The sequence below is a fragment of the Papaver somniferum genome, chromosome 7, assembly GCF_003573695.1.
Source record: "Papaver somniferum cultivar HN1 chromosome 7, ASM357369v1, whole genome shotgun sequence".
NCBI classification, from domain to species: domain Eukaryota; kingdom Viridiplantae; phylum Streptophyta; class Magnoliopsida; order Ranunculales; family Papaveraceae; genus Papaver; species Papaver somniferum.
In genome coordinates this window covers 239,509,384-239,533,711 of record NC_039364.1, presented here as the reverse complement: position 1 = coordinate 239,533,711, position 24,328 = coordinate 239,509,384, and the positions used below count along the sequence as shown (strand labels likewise).

The following is a 24,328-nucleotide window of genomic DNA, read 5'->3' as shown; positions in this document are numbered from 1 at the left end:
CCTCAAACTTAAATCTAACATTGTCCTCGATGTTCTAAAGATAAAATTAAAAGCATGAACAAGGAGAAACTGTTACCACTTGAAGAAAAAGAGTTAAGGAAAGATATTACCATGTTGCATGAGCATGGGTTACCTCCCAAGAAGTGCTAAGTTTAAAGTCTTCAGCCATACTTAAGAAAGGATTAGTCAACTCGAACCGTATAACATTAGCCGGAATAACTGTGGGTCTTTAAAACCAAATAGAGCTGACCAAAGGAAACTGCAGTAAACCAAGAAAATGAACAAGACTAGCATGCCCTTACCTAGTTTCCTGATTAAGACAACTACATCTAATTGCGGTTCAGGTTCAGGTTCTATAAAAGGGTCTACATATATTTCTTTAGGCTGCAACTCCTCAAAAGTGAGATCCGAATCAGGTATTAGAGTCTGGAAGAACTCAAGTAAAAACTTAGAAGCAGATAATAATAACCTAAATAACTGCGGATCCTTAAATTCAATCAGTTTTGAGTCACACAGCTGACCACAAAGAAAGAGGTAGTCTTCCTTAAGCAAATGTGTCGACCCTACTCTCCTAAAGTAATTAGGTTTAGTCTCAAAACTTAATAACCAACACATCTGAAAATCATATGTTCCCACAATTGGAAGAAAAGTTTTTGGTGGGAAAACAAAGTCAATTTTGGTATGATAGCCTGGGTTAACCACATCAACCATAGGATGGGTTTCTAACAACTGAGCTCTCCTATGGACACAACTAGGTTCAGGAAAAAGTGTATGAAGATAATCTTGTAAGATGGATGAGGCACAAACTTCAAGTCCCGACTGAGGGATCTTTCTAAGAGCTAAAGGTATGGCACAAGGGGAATGATAATCACCCCCAAACTTAGATTTTTGGGTATCTCTATATAGACTAGCTACAATTTCATTAATTTCTAGATCGTTGGAATCCTGAAAATAGTCAATTGCTTCTTCTAGGTTATACTCAAGTGACGCATCCTCACTCATATTTAATAGCTCTACGAGTTCATTTTCTTCGTCTAAGACCATTGTTTCTAAATCGCTAGACTCTAAAACAATATTCTCAAAATAAACTCGTTCCTCTAAGCCATTATCGACTTCGTAATCAAAAGGAAATACTACATCATCTAAAGAGGTGGTATCTCTAATCAAATCCTCGTCCTTTTGAATAGGTGAATAATCATTAAAATTATCGGGATTTGAACCAGAAATAACACTATCATCATAAAGTTCATTTAGAGTAACAAATTCCTGATCACTATGCCTACAAATTTCAAATTCTTCATCAACACTATCCACATCATAATAACATGAAAATGGTTGAACCTCATCTAAAGTAGTGTTACCAATTCTAACCTCATCATCTTGATAAAAATTATCTTTATTTTCACGGGTGATATAGGAAAGAATCTATTGGCAATCAAGAGTAATTCGAGCAGTTCTTTCTTCCGTCTCTAATTTAAGCCTACGTGTTGACTCAGCAAACTCACGTGTTGACTCAGTTAAATTACACGTTGACTCAAGTATCTTACGTGCTTCATCGAGAGGAGAGGAATTATAAGAATCTTGCTCGTATGACCAGTGGGCATGTGGATAGTAATTGGGCTCACCATGGTATGACCCATATCCTTCAAAAGGATGGCGTTCCCAACCACTATTCCCAACATGGTCATAAAAAGGATGATGTCCATATTCAAATTCAGGTCGATATTCATTGTATTGGCTTCTATCATACCAGTTCGACATTCTTAATTGCAAGGGAATTCTACACAATCACAAACAAGGATGATTCGACCAAATCAAACCTATAAAATCTAGCAAACAACAAGCATGATGGCTCCACTTAGATTGTTTCTAGACCAGCTTCTAATCTTTCGAAAAGGAATTCGTTACAATCTGAGCGAACCTCTCTGGAATCAATCCGATTTTAAGTAAGTTGAATTGAGACGAGGGAAGCTGCGATGAGCTTTGATACCCAAGGTGTCACCGGTATTATAAGGCGGCGCAGTCACGCATTCAACTCGCAGAAACCATCATGAACTTCAAAGTATGCTCAAAAGAGTAACCAATATTTTTCGAACGACTTTCCTATTAAGCTCGTTACCCTATAGGTCTCGTTCTAGTCAAAATTTTAAGCTTAGGTTCGTGTTTGGTTTCGTTTTCCTAAGGCGGGCAAGAAGGAAACGGTGATGAAACCCGAGTCCTTATCTTAATTTGGCCAGGCCTTGCCCTTTACTAGGAAATTAAAACAACCGTATTCAAATCCTCAGCATATATTCACCTTAAGGCATACAATAAACCCGCTGACAGGGGATTCGCGGGGTGTTTCGAAAGCTTACCTCCCGTACCAGACGGGCGCAGAACCACTGAAGTCGACTCGGGCCACGACTCCTATGTCATGTGCGAACCCGAGGGGCCGAGACGATATTGTAATCGTCGTCCTTCCCTGCAAACAGTTTTATATTTAATATACCCTTCCTTAGGGTTTAAAAAAAAATTGTCCAAAGTCCAAATAAAGTACAAAAGAAAAGAAATAACAAAAAAAATAATAATAATTACAAAAAATGAAAGATCTCTAAAAAAAAAATTCTCTTTTTTTTTTAATTTTTTCTTTCGCTCTTTTTTTTTTTGCTTTGTCTTTTTCCTTCTCTTTTAGCTTTAATCTTTGATTCCAAGTCTTTAGTATCCAACTTCAAACCTGTAATACAAAGACACACCCAAAGAAACGTAAAAAGAACAAATGAAATAAAAAAAACCTAAAAATTCTACCTAAGCACAAATCCGCGTCGGCGGCACCAAAAATTTGATGTGATTTCAAAGTTGTTGTAGTAGTAAAGTTCGTTCAAGACTTGTGAAGGTTCGATTTTTAAATTTAATAACAATAAATATACAAATAATGTTAACAAAGTGGGCGAGAGGTACTGGGACTAGGATTCCACCAAATATTTAAATTCATGTGATTCACCTATTTATTCTAAACCATTATAGCTCATTCAACAAGTATTTTGACTCTATTTCTTTGCCTAAGATAGATTCTTAAAATATTAATTGTAAATCTTAAGCATGGCATATCAAAAGAATTAATCCTAAGCATAAACCATCAAATGAAATGACAATTAATTAAGAATTTTTTTTTTTAATTTTAATTCAATGCAAATAGTCAAATAAAGAATTAAATGAATTTACCGCATGATGGATTTTGGTTTCCTCCATCGTCCCAGAGTTGGGTTTAGCTCATCATGATGAAAACACGCTCAAAATATTTATTTATAGCTCAAATGGTCACAGTTGCAGTATCTCTACGACCCACGCCTGTGTGTCGTTCTCACTGTTAGAAAACGACTGTCCTGGCGAGTCTGTTCTTCGTGTTCCTCATATTCATCAGCAGCAGCAGCAGAAACCGAGTTTGGGAAAACTCGAATTTCTTCTTCTCTGGCTCTCCTCAGCCCCCCAGACTCTCGAAACCCCTTCTATGATACCTTGTGAACATATTTATACGTGATTGCGACATTGAATCTCCTCCATTAACTCCAAATAATCTTCATTTACTCGGTTTATTTTCTTTTCATTTTTATCACTGATATTGATTTTCACGCGTTCTGAAGCTTCCATATTGCCATATTTAACTTCTTCACACTCCAAATAGTGGTTATGTTCTTCCAAACACGAGCAGCACACGTCTAACTCGCTGTAATCCCGTGAATATTTTCTTCCGTGTACGTGCTTCCCTGTTTTCTTCTCACGGATTTTTCATCCAAATTTGATCGAAACAAACACCCATAATAGCTTTGTTAGGACATATCACAACTACCCATGAAGTTTCAGCGATTGAATCACACAAAAACTCCTCCAAAATCCGATCGAAAACTCTGCCATTGTTGCTGCCATTTTTCCCGCCTTTTTTCATTTTTGAATTTTGGGAAGAAAATGTCCTCCCCCTAATCCTGTACGGGTGTCCCTTTAGCACTTTCCTTGGGGTGCACATAGTATTTTTGGGCGTAAATAGTAATTTTTCTGGGACTCCTTCAGCGCATTTCTAGGTTACCTTTAACACATTTCGGGGGTGCCTTTAGTACTTTATCATGGGGTGTAAAACACCACTTTTCGAGCCAATTTTGCCGCAAGAGCTTATTTTTCCAAAAACATCTACAAAAACATAAAACACCATAATAAGTACGGAATCGAGTACTAACAATACAGAACGTTAAGGACAAATTAGACACAAAAATGTGTCTATCAATAATCTCAATCCTCACGGGTTGAGCCTACTGGTTCCTTATGAACACAGCGAACATAAGTTCTTCTTTAGATTAATTGATTATTCATTTCTTGAGAGTTTCATTACAGGTTATGAGAATATATAACTCACACACTCTCTCCCTCTGAATATCCGACGATCACAAACTAACCACGTGGGCTAATCTAAACCACCCATTACAACCAACTAGATACTACTAAATACCCACATACATACGATACGAGCACCCCCGTGCACATGACAGATCCCCCAATATTGTTTTACTTGTGCTATGTTGTCAACTAAACGAAAATGAGGAAACTACCTAATCATGCTTCTTGCCTTGAAAAATTTAACAGTTCTTGAACTCAAACCAGGATTCTATTATGTATGGTGTTCTATTTGAAATAGTTATGAAAAGTCGGTGAAGTTCTTAATCTTCAGTGTTAAATATTAATGACGTTGTTCATCTCCTGGTTTTTATGATTCATCATTGAGTTCTCAATGATGAGGAGCTTAGCTACTCCGCTATATTTGGAAATCTAAAGTTGGCTCTTCATAAAAATACTTGTTATAGATAGGGTTTGAATAATAATCGACTTGGGAAAGAAAAAAATAAGATCAATATTATCTAAATAAGCTTCTACAGTTATTTATGGTTATAATTCGAATTTTAATTTTGACTTAATTTTTAGGTTGCATTTAACTATACTTGAAATTAAAACATTAAAATTTTAAAAAGTTGAATTTTGGTTGTATTTAAGATAACTAAGGGTTATATTTAGTCACTGCTTTTTTTTAATATTTCAAACACTAAAAGTAAAATAAAATATACAAACTTTTTAATGAGATATAAGTGGGGCCACAAAAGCAAAACTGGAAGTTTTTCTGAACTCCTATAGTGGAAACACTCGCCACAAAATCAGTAATACTATGTTGATAGAGAAATTCTCCCGTGAAAATTTTCGGAGACATAACCCCGGGAGGGCCCACCTGGAAAAAACAGGAGGGTTCCATTAGAATTGTGTCTCCTGGAATTTTTCTCGAAAATTCCCACGGTGTATCAAGGAATTATCGCCACAAAAAACTAGATATCCATACGCATGAAATTTTGTTTAGTTGTGAGTTTTTAAACTTCCCCTATCATCAGTTGCCCTCATCTCTTTTGATAAATCAGGTTTATTCAATCTAGCCAGTTCAGTCTTAATCCATGACCCTCAAATTACTTATTTATTTTACTCTTGGAGGATGGCTTGACGGCGGTAATGAAAGGAGACACTAACTTTAGGGACCGGATCCCGTGACTTAGGTTTTTTGAGTTAAATTTCAACTTAATTTTTTGACCATTGATCTAAATTCATCAAACCGTTCAATATATAATTCCTATTTTACTAAATTTGGTTATATTGTCCGGCTCAAGCCGAGGCGGCAATTGACTATTTATCATACTTCCCTCTCAAAATCTTTTCATTCCCGTAAAAACAGGACACAGTTCAAGATAGAGGCATAGAGCTGGATTGCCATGGATAAAATATTAAAGTCGGTAACTGCTAACTCTCTTTGGAAATGCCCTAGTACAAGTATGGACTGTGTAATCGAACTCTTAATACAATCCATCATCGAAGAAAATAGATAAGGAGTTTAGAAACACATGACTCTCCCGTATTGCTTTTCCAAGCTTCCATGATTGATTGAAAAGCTCCATAATTTTTTTTTGAAATACCAATATGTTTCGCTCAAAGATGCAGTTTTGGGAACGAGATGCCGATAACGAAACATGCTCTATGCATCTTGTTCATTGGGGCGAAGTTCCCTTCTTGGTTTGATGCTGTTTTGGGTGACCGATACAGAGCGGAAGAATGGGTTTTATGGTCTCGATAATTCTCTATAGTATCTTTTGATTGATTATTAACATCCAGTTTTTGCAGCAACACTATGATCATGATCTTTTAGCCCGCCTTCACAAACGCAATCCTGTCAAATCCATGTTTGGGAGAATATATATGGTTTATTGACTTTATTCTTTTTTTTTTCTCGTCAAAAAGATAAATTATCCTTCGTTTCTCTTGTTGTTCATCAGATAAGCATATGGTTGAGTGTTTAACTCATCAGAAATTCGCATAGCTTGAAATATTTTTATGTACAGAAAAATAGATTTTAGGAGATACATGATAAGATTCGGGTATCGGCTCGGCTTGAGCCGAATGATATCGACAATTTTGGTAAAATAGGACTTATTTAGTGAACGGTTTGATGAGATTTAATCGACGGATAGAAAATGAAGTCAAAATTTTAAGTTAGGGGATCCGGTCCCTTAGCTTTATAAACAGCCTTGCCTCTGTCCTCAAAGCTTTCAATAGATACACACAGGTCTTGAAGTAAACTCCTTGAAGAGCAACATTTTGGTGCTTGGCCTAATCCTCGAGCCTTTTTTACTTAAAGAACATTTTTGGGCTTCAATGAAGGAGAATTCCCAGTGAATATCCTTGTCTTCCTTTGCTTTGATTAAGGAAGATTTTCTGGCATATGAATCCTCCTAGCGAAGCGTCTTGGCGCTGGACAAGAATCCTTAAGCACAATCAAGCCTAACCACGCTAGTAGACAATGTAAGATGTAACCGCAGGTCCGCCCATTGAATGGAAATGCAGGCCTAATTGTTGGATTTTGATGGTACTAGCGCAAGAAATGCTGAAGAGGAATAAATTATTCACGTCATCATAAGTAAGCTCTAGTAGAGTCTTAGAGAACAACAATAACTACAAGTAGGTAGTATTTCAACATTACAAGACAACTGCATGAAGAACAAAATTCAGAAAATTACAAAATACAAAAGAAAAAAACAGTCATTTTCAAATTCATTTGGCTTCTCCATCTTTCCCTATTTCTTCCCATTTCATTTCTTCCAAGTCTTTAACTTTAACCATGACTACCATTAGTCCAGTTGAAGTAGAAGAGGTCAGAGGAGTTCTCCGGATGTACAGCGACGGTTCAATCGTTCGATCAACCAAGCCGAGTTTCGATGTACCAATTGATGATGATGGTTCAGTTGTGTGGAAAGATGTTGTTTTTGATTCAAGTAATAATCTTTCTCTCCGTCTCTACAAACCAGTTTCTGCTTCCACATCAGCAAAAAAACTCCCCATATTTTACTACATCCACGGTGGTGGTTTCTATATAGGCTCACGTTCTTGGCCGAACTGCCAAAACTATTGTTTCCGTCTTGCGTCACAACTTCAAGCGATAATTATCTCGCCGGATTATCGTCTTGCCCCAGAGAATAGGCTTCCAGCTGCTCTTGAAGATGGTTACTCCGCTATTAAGTGGCTACAAGAGCAAGCTGCATCCGAGAATCCTGATACTTGGCTGACCGATGTAGCGAATTTTGAACAAGTTTTTATCTCTGGTGACTCCGCTGGTGGGAATATTGCTCATAATTTGGCAGTTCGTTTTGGTGCCGAAGCTGCTCAACTGAAACCGGTTCATGTACGAGGTTACATCCTTCTAGCACCATTTTTTGGCGGTACGGTAAGGTCCAAGTCCGAAGCGGAAGGACCAGTGGAAGCCTTCTTGAATTTGGAGCTCATTGACAGGTATGACGTCGCCCCTACCTTGTTAAATTAGCAAAATTTCGTCGTACATTGAATGATTCAGATAATTTTGTAGGTTCTGGAGGCTATCAATACCAGAAGAGGCTACAACAGATCACCCGTTAGTGAACCCATTTGGACCGGAAAGTAAAGATCTTGAACCAGTGTCTCTTGCTCCAATTCTGGTAGTTGTTGGTGGTAGCGATTTGTTAAAAGATCGAGCTAAGTATTACGCAGAAAAACTGAGAGAGTTTGGAAAGAGAGTCGAGTACGTTGAGTTTGAAGGAATGCAACATGGGTTCTTCACAATCAATCCTAATTCTGAGGATTCAGATAAGTTGATGCAAGTAATCAAACATTTCATGTTGGTTCAATGGTCCGGCTAGTTGATTTAGACAAGCGAACACTAAGGCTATTCTTATATTGGGAAACTTAGGCGCGGGCCCAGAAAAAATAATATTCTCATTATCAGGTCCACAATTAATTTTAGGTACCTTGACACCCATAATTATTTTCGTGACACCCATAATTATATAAAATTATTGAAAATGTCTGCATGACGGATTATCCATCGGCATGACGAGTTATGCATCAGGGGTATAATTGGCAACGCAACTTGGATATAACATATCTCAAAATCCGCGTCTTGGAATTTTACAAATTTTATATCGTTGGAAATCTTTTTAAGAGAGCTACGCAACGAGTACAAAAAAGAATATGAAATCTTTGTTTTTCACGAAAAAATCGGAGGTGATCATCATTTTAGGCAAAATTTTCGAAAACTTGATACATAACCATTATGTAACCACCAAAAAAGATGCATAACGCATTCTGCAGACGCATAACGAATTATGCAACCATTTTATCCACTACATAGAAAATTATGCATTTGGATAACAAAGTTACGCATTGATAACAAGTTATGTAACCATTGTTTTGGTTGATTTTAGTGCGTACATAAAAAAATTGATGCATGATGCGGTATGCATCCATATTTACGGATGCATATCAGGTTATGATTTTCGGATGCGTAACAGGTTATGCATCCATTTTCACGACGGCATAACATGTTATGTAGATATTATTGTAGGTGCATGACAAGTTATGCAACCTTATTTTCTGTTGGTTTCAATACTAAGAAAAAAATAGCTGCATAACCGTTTTCTGGACTGCATAAAAAATTATGCAAAAAAAAAAATGCAGAACGTGTTATGCAACCAATTTCGAGAATGCATAACAAGTTATGCAATAAATTTTGTAGGTGCATAACCTGTTATGCATCACTATTCACACCTCCATTTTCTTCACGGACATTGCAGATCCGTTCAATCTAATATCAAGACAGACTGGTACCCAAATATCCACATCTTGTAGGCTTATAAATCAGGTGAAAACTGCTGCCAAAAACCCCTTATACAAATCCCAAAATATCACTGCTAATCAGTCTACACAAGCTCTTCTTTCACTGAACAGCACACCAACAAACTCCCAACTGCAGTCCCATTCTCTTGGCTCCCCTGAATTCGAGACACACTCATGTTCCTTCTTTGTTTCATCTTGAAAACCCTCTCCTAATCTGCCAAGAACAACCAACATAACTTCACCACCAGTCATCCACAGAACAGGCCAGCATGCAACCCAAATCATCCCAAGAATCTTCATAAGCTCAACCCAATACTCGACCCAAACTCCATTCATAAATCTTGTACCGCCAGCTCCATCTCTTTCCATAACTTCCATTGTTTCAAACCATCTATGCCTCGTACTTTGAAGCTTCAATTATCTCTCAAAACCCATTGTAAACTTCCCCCAAAATCAATCACGTAACAGCTGAACTTCTCTCAGCCGTTTCGTCAAACAGTTGTTATGCACAGTTTGATGTTGTGTTGCATCTAGGAATCATTTTCTGTGGCTCTCCAATTTTTGCAAAAAATTCAAATACGATGCAAACCCATAACTGCTAATCATTCATAAACACCAAAACAGTTCAGTTTCTCCTCCAATCAACACCAACAGACCCAAAATTGAACTAACAGACTGACCATATCTCATGCCTTCGTACTACCTATTTCTTGTTGTATTCAAGCTCAAGAACCCTTGCTTAATCCTGCGAGAATCATCCCACCAGAAACCATCATTTCAACAACACAAAAGAATGAATCCGTCTGGAATAGGGGGCGTCGGTGAACTTTTCTGGATGTGGGTTTCACAGTAGAGAAAATCAGAAGAATGAATCCGTCTGTAATTTTCACTTCTTATATATGGACAAATCAAAAATAATATGCTGATTATCATGTCTATTTATGACCTCTGAAATGTTATGGTTAGATTGCATCAAAAGATAAAAAGAAGTGTTATGGTCAGTTGTACTTGGATTTTCAGTAATTTATAAGTAAATGTTATTTCCCCCTAAGTCATTTTTTGTCTCGTCTCATCGTGCATTTTTTTATTTGGTATCGCTGGCTTCGCCTCATCTTATTGTTTAGGATTTTTGATTTGGTGTGACTCGCCCCGACCCGATATTTTCTTAGGATTTTTTATTGGGGATTTTAATAAAGTGCCACACTTCCAATTTGCAGTTTAAGAAAATGACACCGTTTTTTTCAGAGTTTATTTAATGCCACACGTTTGACCTTTTCCATCCAAAAAAAATGTTGCCATCAGTTAGTGCATAGGTGGCATTTATCCAGCTTAGTAAAAGACATATACACCCTCAAATCTGTCACAGCTCATCTCTGCTTAAACATCTCAACTCCATTTACTCCAGCCATCACCCTGTAATCTGGCATACTCATCTTCACCAGGACCACGACCGGCTTAACCTCCTTTCTTCATTTCCAACAATCTCTGCCTGCGAACACATCAGAACTACCACCAAACTGCAGCGGCAACAATACCAGCTGCACCATTTCATCTCATAAACATACATCTCCTCATACCATTTCCAGTGCCAATTCAATTTCATTACCAGCAAATCTGTTACTCATCTCGCTTGCAATCTCGCCATGTCCAGTTCAACAGCATCATACCCATCCGTAATCCATCACCGATTCCTCCTTGTTCTTGGGTTCACTGCACCTGCAACATCCACCAGTAAAACTCTCCAGCATCAACACTGTCATGTCACCTGTCCTAGCATTCATCTAAGTCACCAAATACCCATGGAACTCTGTAGCAACACTTCAGTTCCATGGCAATTCATCACCAACCATCGCAGTCATTTTCTCTTGCTTCATCTCAAGAGCCTACAACAACTCCCTGCAGCTCCTGTGACATTAACCAAGCACAAACCACCTTCAATTCTGTTGCAACTACCACTGCAAAACACACCTGCAATTCCAGCTCAAACCTATCTTCAGTTCATCTATAATATCAACAGCAACATCATTTCCTCAAGTACCATCAATGGCAGTAGCAGGAGTGTCTTCTTATCCCTTGTTCTCATCAACTTCCTTTCCTTGAGGATGTTCTTCACTGAACCCTAAAATTCAATTCGATATTAATTTCATCCCCAAAATCACTCAAAACTCGAATCCGAGTTGAACTCATCTTCTATTCAACAACTTTCAGCAACATCCCTTGTACACAGGCTCAACTGGTAGAAACTGAGCTTGAAGAGGTGAAGAAAAATCCATTTAGGACTTTTATCGAACACCTAATGTGCCATTCTCATCTTGGTGTAACATTGAAATTTCTAGCGCTTCTAAACTCACTGAAACACCTGCAAATTCAATTCACAACAAACCCATAGTTCAGAAACTATTCAACAATCATAAATCTCCAAATCCAGTCCAAATTATCAACCAACAAGACCATTATCTTCACTGGTTTAATTGGTCTTCAAACTCCATCAACTGCTCAGCATTTCGAACTCATTTCAGCCTGGAAGTCGAGATATAAAAGCTCTTGATAGACCCTGGCAAATACCCATTGTAGGCTCTGAAAAATGATTCACGGAAGCAACACATTTCCTCCTGTTATTCTTTTCTTTTTTTGAACCCATGACTAGTATAATAGGGTTTTCAAGGGTAAATATGTAAATCACGAAAGATTCTTTTGACCGAGTCAGCGAAAAAGACCAAGTGTGTGGGTCCTGACGGAAAAACTAACGGTTGTGGCATTTAATAAACTCTAAAAAAAACGGTGGCATTTTCTTGAATCGGGATTTGCAAGTGTGGCAGTTTGTTAAAAATCCCTTTTTTATTTGGTGTGGCTCGGCTGCGGATGAATAGTTTCAGGTGATCGGAAAGTCACCGGTCAGGCCAGCTGGTTGAGTCACAGAAAACAGCACAGAAATAGTGCTGCCAGTCACGGATATATTCGATGGAATATTTCGTTATCGGCTTACCTTATCTGACAGAGTCTCGGCTCGGCTGTTTTACAGGACAATCCGGCAAAATTCAGGCCATTCTTTTCTTCAATTCCTGCATCATTCCTAACATTCATCTAGACAGACTCATTCATGATTCTCATCATCACCAGCTCTTCATTCTATTCTTCAGCCAACAATTAACAGTCTTTGATTTCTTGAATTAACCTGACCACATTCATCTTCTTCTTTTTCTGAATGTCTCGTCTCTGTTGGCTTCCAATTCTTCTGAAACCCATCTCCAGTTCTCAACCCTAGAAGTTATCTGTTCATCAATTTCAGCTCAATTTAACAGCAATACAAACCCTATTTCCGATATCTCTTCAATCAATCTACCACCAAACCCCTGAATCAACCACTATCCCTTATTATTCTCAATTTATCCTCTACGTGTTCTTGACTCAACAAATCAAATCTTCTACACAAATCCTAACCATTTTCTACTCGATCTCAGACACAGATTCAAACCCCATTAAACCATGGTTGTAACATCACTGTCTTCTCTATTTGTTTCCCCAACTCAGCACCCATTATTTCTTCATCTTCCATTTCTAGAGATGGGAAGCAACCACAATTTTATACCTTAACTCCGATTTGGGTTCAAGTTTACTGATTCAATCTTCTCGATTTCTCCAGCCAGATCTCGAGCAAACCCATAACTGTTCTTAGTAAAACCCATGACAGCATATTATCTCCTCTTCTTGTTCTTCGTTACAGAAATCGACATCGTCATCTCTTGGAAAACAACAGCTTTAGGTGATATAGTAGCAGCCACTGCTTTTTCTTTGTTTCTCAATTTTAAGAGATTCGGGAAGACAATGAAATAAGATTTCGCAAACAGAGTAACGTCCAGTTAGATTTGGACGGAAGTATGGTCTACTTAACTGTCGTTAATAACGTCCTGTTAAGTATTTGGTGTAAACCAAGTGTAACTAATAATTTAGCTGTAAATCCTCACATAAGTGTTGTCTACCCACGTTTTCTCTAACGGTGTTACAAATGGCCAGTTAAATACAGGGTGTAAACAAAGTGTAATTTATGTCTTATGTCTCGACCAATAAAATTACACCACTTGTCCTCTCCAAAATCGCTCTAATTTAAAAATTTTATCTAACTTAATTTGAGAGGAATGTCATATTCACCGTGGGATGTGGGAATTCATATATCTTAGTGTTGTAGAGGTGGGGAGATTCTGCTTTGATGCGACTCTCGCAAGAGAACAAGTCACTATGATACTGGTCTATCCTAGAGAATCTACAATGCAGATGACAGTTCTATGGGCATGACACGTTTAATAGCTATGCAAGGATTGCGTCGGCAAATAATCAATTAGTGCAATCACTAGGTGTTGCATGACACGTTTAATAGAATCTTGGATCATCATCGCATCCATTTTTCCATTTGTAGTTTAGTAGCAGGAATTGAACCGCTTCCTCTTGTTTTTTATTTTTTTAATCGATCAGTAGCAGAAATTGAACCCGCAGCTTATAGATTGGGAGTCCAACCGCTGGCCAATTGGGCTAATGTAAGTCTGTGTGAACATGTGTTTGTTTACTCTATAATGTAAGTCTGAATTACTGGGAGTGAGCATGGTCTGGACTGGACTGATTTTCACCATATAAGTATCTAATTCAATAGATGACGGATTCTACATTTAGCATTCACTCTGGTCCAACATCTAACGGATTCACAACCAATGTATACATGAATGGACAAATTGGACGGATGATCTAGTGAATTTTCTTTTATATTTTAGATTAAAAACAAAACTAAGAAAACCTATAACGCTTTAAAAAACGAATGATCCAGTGCATCTGCATCCAGTCCATCGACGTATGGTTGGACATCCGCGCACATAAATACGGAAGAGCTGGTTTGAATCTGAAAGTTCGATCTATCCCAAATGCTCACCCCTGACTGTAAAAAAGACAAACTCCTCACACTAATTTGGGTATATAATTTCCTTAGGGATTATGTTTGTGTATTGGGCTTTGGCCAATAATTTTTTTTTTTTTTGTTTTGTTTAAGTTTTCAACCCTTTGAACAATTTTGTTACTTATGTTGTTTACTGTTGTATATGGTTCTGGTTAAATCATATCAGACTAAACGGCTTAAGTGAAAACTGAGCATCCTCTGAATAATTTTGTTACTTATGTTGTTTACCGTAGTATATGGTTCTGGTTAAATCATCTCAAACTAAACGGTTTAAGTGAGAACTGAGTCGAACGGTCTATCTAACGACTTTGGATGGATTTAGTATTATGAAAACTATCAGATCTTAGTTTTGTTTTAATATATCTAAAACCTGAATAGAAAATTGTAACTTTAAACCAAATAATATAAGGATTCTCCAATGCAAAAAATCATTCTCTCTCATATATTTTATTGTGTTTTACACTTTCCCATGCCAAATGATTGGCTTTTATCTTGTGTATAGATGCACAAGATAACAAAACCCATCTATAAGATATGTCAAAAGTTAAGCCTATTGTGTCATTATGCAAATATTGATGGAAGATAGGATGAACTTTTGATTACAAAGATTAAGTCTATTATATATCTTTATGCAAATATTGATGAAAAATAAAATGAATCTTTGAATATTCCGCAATATTGATCTTTCCCTGATCCACTTCTATGTGAAAGTATGTGGCTCCGTAAGTTCTCTTATGTTGAGCATTTCCAATTAAATTAATCATGGGTTCTCTTGTGGTTAATTTAATTGAGTTTTCTGGATACAAATTCATGTTGCATGTAATTTGTTAATGTCCAAAGAAATCCTTCTTTTCGTGCAAAAGTAAGGTCACTCTTGTTGTTCTTTCAGGAATGACATTTTATGGGAGAGAGTTCTTATTTGAACTTGTTCTTAATTGCCAAATTTTGTGGGGAGTCTAGCTTGGAATATTGTAGGAGTTTTCTTGTATCTCTATTAGGGCTGCACAAAACCGTCTTGACCCGCCAAATCGAACCAAAACCGATTCAAAATAACCGAATTATAACCAAACCAATGATCTAATATTGTTAGATAATTGGTTTTAGAATCTTAAAACCGATAAGTCTACGGTTATAAACGGTGGGCACCTAAGAGCCGACCGATGAAACCGAACCGTTGGATCTCTACCAATAGATTACAAATGAATTATATAACCTTAGTATATAAACGATTACTCTGAAGAATTACCCATTTTTCCCGTACATTCTCTCTCTTTCTCCTACGCTTCTCTCTCCCTCTATATTTCATAACGATTGAAATCTCATTGGGATTCTTTATATTTCAATTTAAACAAAGTTTATGAACAAGATTCTTATTGGATCTCTAAGGTGTCCTTGTTGGATCTCTAAGGTGTTCGATCAAACTTGTTAGATTTCTAAGATGTTCGATCAAACATATATATGTTTTCTCTTTAGATTATTAGTCTTAATTGATTAGATCCAAATAACATATCCTTCATACAACCAATGGGTATAAAGGTTTATGTTTACAATTATTATACATCATTCATTTTTACTGGAGATCTAATGGAAATGGTGCTGGAGTTCATGGTAGAGTTCCAAAATACATCCTGAAAGAACTTTTTTTGATGTACATTTAGTTACACATTTGTTATATAGTTAACTTTATATGATTTATTGTACTGACACTCTCTATGGATCTGAAAAGGAAAAAAGAACTGATAATTTTGGTTACAGAAAGACAATTGGTCCTGCACGGTTTCCTAGAACCTACCAGTTAAATAAGTAACTGATTCAGCCGGTTTAAAACCCGAACCGATTTCAAAGTCTTGTTTGAGCATTAGATACGGGTTGGTGTTTGGTTTTTCCTAAAACCGAACCAAACCGACCGTTGTGCACCCCTAATTTCTATTAACTCCTTGATAAATGCATTTAGTTTCGACTATATGATTGCATCTAAACAAAGTTGATATGTTTTCTTTTAGTCATGAAGAATCTCTATGAGAATTTCATTATGATCCCACTAATTTTCGTACCTTTGCTAATTTATATTGACAAAAAGGGGGAGAATTAATGTGTAGTTCACACTACAAATACATATGGTTTATGGATCATTATGTAAGAGGAAGTGGTTTTCATGTGAGATAAAGTATTGACGAAGGGGGAGTGATACATATCACTATAGTATTGTTGTCAAAGTTGTGATACAATTGAACTTTGATGTTGTGTAATAATACTATGACAATGTAAAACAATACGGAAACATCTTGTTTTTATATATTGTTATAGCTACGGACCTTCAACAACTAGGATGCTGAGTTGAACACGTTCCAGAATCACTTGAGTACTTGGAAGTGACGAATATTTCGAGTAATGTTGAAGAACCAAGGAAATCAAGCATTTGGATGAGAAGCTACAAAGTTTATTTATTTTTTAATCCATATGTATTGATAGTTTTGTCACTAAAATTGACAGAGAGGGAGATTGTTAGAGCACTTCTCGGTCGAACTCGCAAGCGTTGCTATCTCAAGCTTATTTGTCAAGTTTAGTTGCCAAAACTATAAGTCTTGATTCTAGTCTACTTATAGCTAAGTCTCGGATTAGGATAAAAAGTGTAGTTGAGCGTTAGACTTCACGGCGTTCATCGATGGAAGACGAAGAACTACTAAGGGGAGCTTGTGGAACTTCATCAAAAAAAGTATGTGAAGACTTGAACCCATCTATCACTCAAAAGTATATCTACTCTATCTCCTATTTGAGACAAAAGTCGTATAGTTATATAGACTTCGATTATACACATTTGATATTTCGAGCTGAGTTTAACTCGCTTACATATTTCTCGAAATATGTGTTGGTAAGCTTTTTCTTTAACCAAGTTCATCTTATATTCTTGACGAAAGTCAAAAGATGATCATGTGAAAATCGCCTGGTAACATCTTACATGATTTGTGTAAGACAGTCATTTGATGTAGACTCAGAATGTTTCGTATTTGATCATTTGGTCACTTGAAAATTTCTTTGAAGCTAATAGTTTGTGTGAGACAGCTATTGTCGTCTTCTAAGAATGTTTCAATGATTGAAATGGGAATTTATAAATATTAACCATTATTGGATATAGCACAATATGCGTACTTGTATGCTAAACTGTTGGATGTTATTTCAAGTCTGAGAACCATAGTATGCATACCCGTATGCGTACTGGTTGATTAATGAAAGTCTGGGAACTTAGTATGCATACCCGTATGCATACTGGCGTAAGTTCAGTTCCGGGAAATTCAAATGAGTTTGGAGGTATGCGTACCCGTTCGCATACTGGCGAACCAAACTTAGTCCGGCCACTTAGGTATGAGTACCCATTTGCATACTTGAGTAGGTTATGTTTTAAAATCGGTTTGTTCATGAACTAATACATTTATATATTGAGGAATGCAATCTTTTGCAAACCGTGGCTATCATGTTCATGAATTGATTCGCGTGAATCAAAATCTATTTTGCTTCAATTGCTTCTTGTATACTACTAGTTCTTGTATACAACTTTAGAACTAGTTTCATTTGAGACATTTGAACTAGTTATGGTTAAGATGAATAAGGTTGATATGAACTTCGGTTAACCATTGTTGATCCAACAAGGTGCACACGTTTAGGTACGGTTATTCATATCTAAATGAAGTCACTTTTCATTGGTGTGTAACAAGCTAAGTTCGATCTAACGGTTGAAAGATATTAGCTTGAGTCTAATCAGGTTTCCATCTAACGGTGAATATTGAATGCTTTGTTACCAAGGTAGCATTGATTGCAAACCCTGATTTGAAGACTATATAAGGGAGAACTCTAGCAACTGGGAAACCTAATCCCCACACCTCATGTGTGATACTAGTTGCGACTAGAGTCGATTCTCCTTTAACCTTAGGTTTTTTCAAAACCCTGTAGGTTAACGACATGAAGACTTCATTGGGATTGTGAAGCCAGACCCAACTATTTTATCTGTAGTTCCGTGTTCTGATCTTGTCATTTTCTATCGTGAATGAGTACTATCTTCTCTAAGATTCGCTCGAGATTTAATCTCCGATATGCAAGATAAAAAGTAGTCACAAACATCTTCGTCTCATCGTTTGTGATTCCACAATATCTTGTTTCGCTACCATACGATTAAGATTATTGTGAGGTGATTAATATTACTAGGTTGTTCTTCGGGAATATAAGACCGGTGTATCAATTGGTTTGTTCACCTTGATTTATCAAAAGATGGAACAAAACTCATAGGTATTTCTGGAGGATACAGATTTATCTATTCAATAGACTTTTCTGTGTGATATAGATTGGTTTATTAATTCTTCGACTTTGGGTCGTAGAATTAGTTTTTGGTGAGATAAGCTAAGGGAATCAAGTGTGCAGAGTCCTGCTGGTATTCAGAGCCGTAAGGAACGCGACTATACCTTGATCAGTGTGAGATTGGTTTCGGGTCCGAAGTTAACTTGGAGTAGGCTAGTGTCTGTAGTGGCTTAATACAATGTAGTGTTCAAATTTGGACTAGGTCCGGGGTTTTTCTGCATTTGTGGTTTCTTCGTTAATAAAATTTTCTGGTGTCTGTATTATTTCTTTTCCGCAATATATTTATTTATATAATTGAAATATCACAGGTTGTGCGTAGTTCAATCAATTAAACAATCCAACCTTTGGTTGTTGATATATATTGATTGACACTTGAACATTAGTCTTTCATACCGTTCAAGTTGTTTCTTATAATAATCAAGCTCACGGATTTCTATCTGTTTGATTTGCTGATCACATTAAGAAACAGAGATACAACTCTTGGATATATTTCCAATGATTGAGTCTGACTGTTTAGTTGACTCTCTTGGAATTATATTGGAGTTTTTCCATACAGATCGCCTAAGCGAAATATTGGGTGAGGTTGTTAGACCCCCGTTTCAATTAGTATCATAGCAGGCAAACACGTTTAAGACCTTATAAGTCTGTGTTTGAAGCGATCTGACTCTATGGACAGAAGTGTTGTATATCTCTATAAACGTACCACAGTCTTCGATGGCTCGAATGACTCATGGTGGAAAATTGCTATGCGTGCTTTTCTTCAAGCTCGTGTTTTTCAAACATGGGTACGTGTTGTTAATGGCTATGATCCTACGGTTGTTGCAGAAGGCGATGTAACTGTTCGAAAGGATATTAATAGATATTAACCTGACGAGATTCTTGATGCGAAGCAAAATTCTGACGGGTTAAATGCCATCATACATGCCATTATCCCAGATCTTCAACACCATGTGACTACGTGCACTAAGTCTAAAGAAGCCTAGGATATCTTAGAAACTATATTTGAAGGAAATTCCTCTGAAAAAGAATCTAGACTTCAAAACCTATGTTCTGATTGGGAAAACCTTCATATGCCTGTTGAGGATTCATTTGATGAGTTTAATCACAAAGTGTCTGAAATTTTTAATGCATCTTTTGCGTTGGGTAAGACTATTCCTGAAAAGGACATTGTGATGAAAATTCTCAGATCGTTTCCAGCCAAATACGATTCCAAGAAACATGCCATCGTTGAAGGAAATAACCTTAATACTTTATCCAAAAATACGCTGGTTGGGAAGTTAAAGATCTTTGATCATGAGCATACATCCAAATCTGGGAAGGATATTGCTTTCAAAACATAAAAGAACACTAAATTACTTGATAAAAGTAAAAGTGTTGACCACTCTGAAGTTGATCCTATTGAGACTGATTCATCAGATAAAGATCTTGACAACTCAGTTTCACTGATCACTAGATATTTAAGAGATCTTCTATTGAAGAGAAGTAAACGGTTCATCAGAGATAAACCCAGGTCATCAGTCAAACCTCACGACTGTGCCCCTCCTAAAAACAGAGACATTGTCGATACTGATGATGAGGATATGCCACAGTGCTTCAAGTGTAAAGGTTTTGGTCATTTTGCTAATGAGTGTCCAAATCGTAGAAAATACACTGGGAACAAAGGTCTTGCTGCAACTCTTGATGAGATGTCTGATCACTATGATTCGGATGAAGATGAAAATCCAAGTGTTTCACTTCTTAGTGAAAATATTGATTTTGATAATAGTAGCAATACGTACGTCAATCTTGATATTCTTCCTGGAGAAACTTCCTCGACCACTATGGAGGATAACATGGATTTTTTCCCTGTCTACTGAAAATTCTATTTCACATGTTTCAGGTACCTCAGTTTGTTTAGCAGCATGCTCAGCTATGGTGTCTGAACCGTCCTCCACATTGACATGTTCTTATTGTACTTTTACTGGTCATGAACTCTCTATGTGTTACAACTACAAACATAAAATAAGATATGTCAATAAACTTCAACGGAGAGCAAATCGATTAGCAAACAAGCTCAAACTTGTTCAGGAGTCTTCTGAGGTATGTAAACTCATCTCTTCTCCGAAGAAGTTAATTTCCAAAGAAAACATCAGATCACTAGAGGAAAAAAATACGGTCTAAACAATCTGTGAAACAGGGTTCCAAGAAATTGAAATACACAACCAAATTAATCACAAAATTCCATTCAAGAAGGTTATGGTGGACAACTTATTGTTCACCCCAGCACAACTTAATTGCGTTTTTGGTGTATCTTAATTGTCTTAAGTGTCTGGTTCAAAATAGACAAGAAATTGCACACTTCAAGCTTTAAGAAATGAAAAAATTTTGTTTTTTTTTTGTTTTTCGCCTGTTTGGAATTCTTCCATCTTTTCATATCTAATTGATATTGAAAGGACTTTCCTCGTTTGATCAATAAAATAGGGTTAAAATCGATAATTCTGCCTTCTTTAGGGTTGTGAGTTGTGCGTACGTGAATCTGCTTACTTTGTATAAAGGTTTCATAACCCTACATTCCTTTTTCGTTCCCTGAAAAACCCTTTTTATCACAAGTTTGCTTGTAGAGGTTGTTTTGTGATTTTTTCCTCGGAAACCCATATTTGCATGGAGACTCCAAGCATTATGACTTCTTATGTAAAAGAGGTTAATATGATTGTCAATCCATCAATCATGAAGGAAAAAGATAAATCTCTGGTACCCTCTTCCTTGAAAAGAAAAAGGAGGAATGTGAGGAAACCAAGAGTTGTACCTTCAAATCTTCAGAAGTTGTCTGGTGTTCTTAAAGAGTTGAAGGAAACAAGAAAGGAGATACATCAAATAAAGGCTGTTGTTTTTAGAACTCTTGAAATTCAGAAGTCCCTGGTTCGGCATCAGTCAAGAAGGTTTGTTGAATTGACTCCTATCTTCATGAACGTTATGTTCCAATGGCTGTTTACGACAAGGAGTTCGGGGACGATATAAAGTTTTCCAAAGATCTTATTGTCTAGGAAACTTCTTATGAAAATTTATTCTTATGTTTTAAGAAGTATAACTAGGGTTTGGAATAACAATTATTGTGAGTACACATAGCTATTGCCAATGATTTTCATCTTGCAATGTTTTTAGATTTATTTATTTAAATTCTAAAGTTTATTTGGAAGATGATTTTGAAGTATTAATCCTTATTGGTTTTATATATTGCAATTTTTTTTATGGGATATGTGTGTTTGCGTCCGTGAACTATGATTGTTATATGTCAAAAGTTAAGCCTATTGTGTCATTATGCAAATATTGATGGAAGATAGGATGAACTTTTGATTACAAAGATTAAGTCTATTATATGTCTTTATGCAAATGTGGATGAAAAATAGAATGAATCTTTGAATATTCCGCAGTATTGATCTTTCCCTGATCCACATCTATGTGAAAGTATTGTTTGGCTCCGTAAATTCTCTTATGTTGAGCATTTCCGATTAAATTAATCATGGGTTCTCTTGTGGTTAATTTAATTGAGTTTTCTAGATACGATTTCATGTTTCATGTAATTTGTTAATGTCCAAAGAAATCCTTCTTTTCGTGCAAAAGTAAGGTCGCTCTTATTGTTCTTTCGGGAATGACGTTTTATGGGGAAGAGTACTTATTTGAACTTGTGCTTAATTGTCAAATCTTTGTGGGGAGTGCGGCTGTGGAATTGTAGGAGTTTTCTTATACTTCTATTAACTCCTCGATAAATGCATTTAGTTTCGACTATATGATTGCATCTAAACAAAGTTGATATGTTTTCTTTTAGTCATGAAGAATCTATATGAGAATTTCATTATGATCCCACTAATTTTCGTACCTTTGCTAATTTATATTGATAAAAAGGGGGAGAATTAATGTATAGTTCACACTACAAATACATATGGTTTACAGATCATTATGTAAGGGGGAGTGGCTTTCATGTGAGATGAAGTATTGACTAACGGGGAGTGATACATATTACCATAGTATTGTTGTCAAAGTTGTGATACAATTGGACTTTGATGTTGTGTAATAATACTATGACAATGTATAACAATACGAAAAACATCTTGTTTTTATATATTATTATACCTTCGATCTTCAACAACTATGATGCTGAGCTGAACACGTTCAATGTGAAGAACCAAGGAAATCAAGCAGTTGGATGAGAAGCTACAAAGTTTATTTATTTTGTAATCCATATGTGATAAGCATGTAAATTCAAAATATTTATACCCATATTTATATTAGATAGGACCCGATATTTTAGCTAACAACACTATTTTGATGCTTTTATAGAAAGTACAAGTCAATTCAGCTAGAAGATGATATTTGGGTGAATTACTTCCACAAAATATTGTGGATACAGATTGCATATATTTATATGGAATACAAGATAAGATAGTGAAAACAGAATAACATAATGCAATTAGATCCTAGTTAATAGTTGCAGAGACTGGACTCAATGTTTATATTGCGTAGACTGTGGAGATGGTTGCAACTATTTTGCAGCTGACTGAGTATTCTGACTAACACCCTCCCTCAAGTTGAACTGGAGTTGACGGATGTTCAATTTGTCACGCAGAAGTTGATATCTTGTGGAAGACAGGCCTTTAGTAAATAAGTCCGCTATTTGATCCCTGGAACTGATGAAGTGCACTTGTAGTTGTTTAGCTGCCACTCTTTCACGAACAAAGTGATAGTCGATCTCTATATGCTTTGTTCTGGCGTGGAAGATTGGGTTTGCTGTCAGATAAGTTGCTCCCAGATTGTCACACCATAAGGAAGGTACAGGTGTATCAATTCCTAATTCCTGTAACAGAGACTGAATCCAGATAAGTTCTGAAGTTGCAATAGCAATTCCACGATACTCTGATTTTGTGCTGGACTTTGAAACAATCTTTTGTTTCCTGGCACTCCATGAAATAAGATTACCCCCAAAATAGATACAGTAGCCACTAGTTGACCTGCGATCATCTAAAATCCCTGCCCAATCTGCATCCGAATAGGCATTGGGTGAATAATTTAAGGCTGGTGTGAAGAACCGTAGTCGATTGTCTGCTTCAAGTAACGCAAGATACGTTTTACTAGTTTCCAGTGCTCCAAATATGGCTCATGCATAAATTGACAGGCCTTGTTAACAGCCACTGCTATGTCAGGACGTGTGATGTGCAGATATTGCAAAGCCCCCACAACATTTCTGTAAAGAGTAGGATCATTAAACTTCTCAGCTCCATGTCTACGAACTTGGAGGTTAGCAGCCAGTGGAGTGCAAACCGGCTTAACTCCATATAGTTTAGTGCGATGTAGTAAATATGATATGTATTTCCTTTGGGAGAGCACTAGGTTGTTACCTTGGTGTAACACTTCAACACCCAGGAAATAAGATAGGGCTCCCATGTCTTTAACAGCAAAGGCAGTGCTTAAATCAGTCACCAGCTGATCAATCATCTTAGATTCAGAGCCTGTCACAATGATATCATCAACATAAATTAACACATATGTAGTTGAACCACTAGAAATTATGATGAAAAGAGATGAGTCTTCCACTGATGCCTTGAACCCTAGCTGGAGAAGATGACTGCTGAGACGAGAAAACCATGCACGTGGTGCCTGTTTGAGGCCATACAAGGATTTATGTAGCATGCAGACGTGATTGGGGAAGTTTGGATCGACATATCCAGCAGGCTGCTTCATGTATACTTCCTCCTCCAAGACACCATGTAAAAACGCGTTCTCAACATCTAGTTGACGCAACTGCCAGCCATTCATCACTGCAAGTGATAGAACAAGTCTGATAGTACATGGTTTGATTAC

At 36.7% G+C, this 24,328-nt stretch overlaps 1 protein-coding gene across 1 annotated transcript; it reads left to right on the top strand.

The window, feature by feature from the left end:
- The first annotated feature begins 7,153 nt into the window (after positions 1 to 7,153).
- LOC113293555 (probable carboxylesterase 15) lies at positions 7,154 to 8,348 on the top strand. Its single transcript, XM_026542160.1, has 2 exons — positions 7,154 to 7,842; positions 7,916 to 8,348. Exons 1-2 carry the CDS (start codon positions 7,175 to 7,177, stop codon positions 8,223 to 8,225), a joined length of 978 nt encoding a protein of 325 aa, XP_026397945.1. The 5' UTR covers positions 7,154 to 7,174; the 3' UTR covers positions 8,226 to 8,348.
- The last annotated feature ends 15,980 nt before the right edge of the window (positions 8,349 to 24,328 follow it).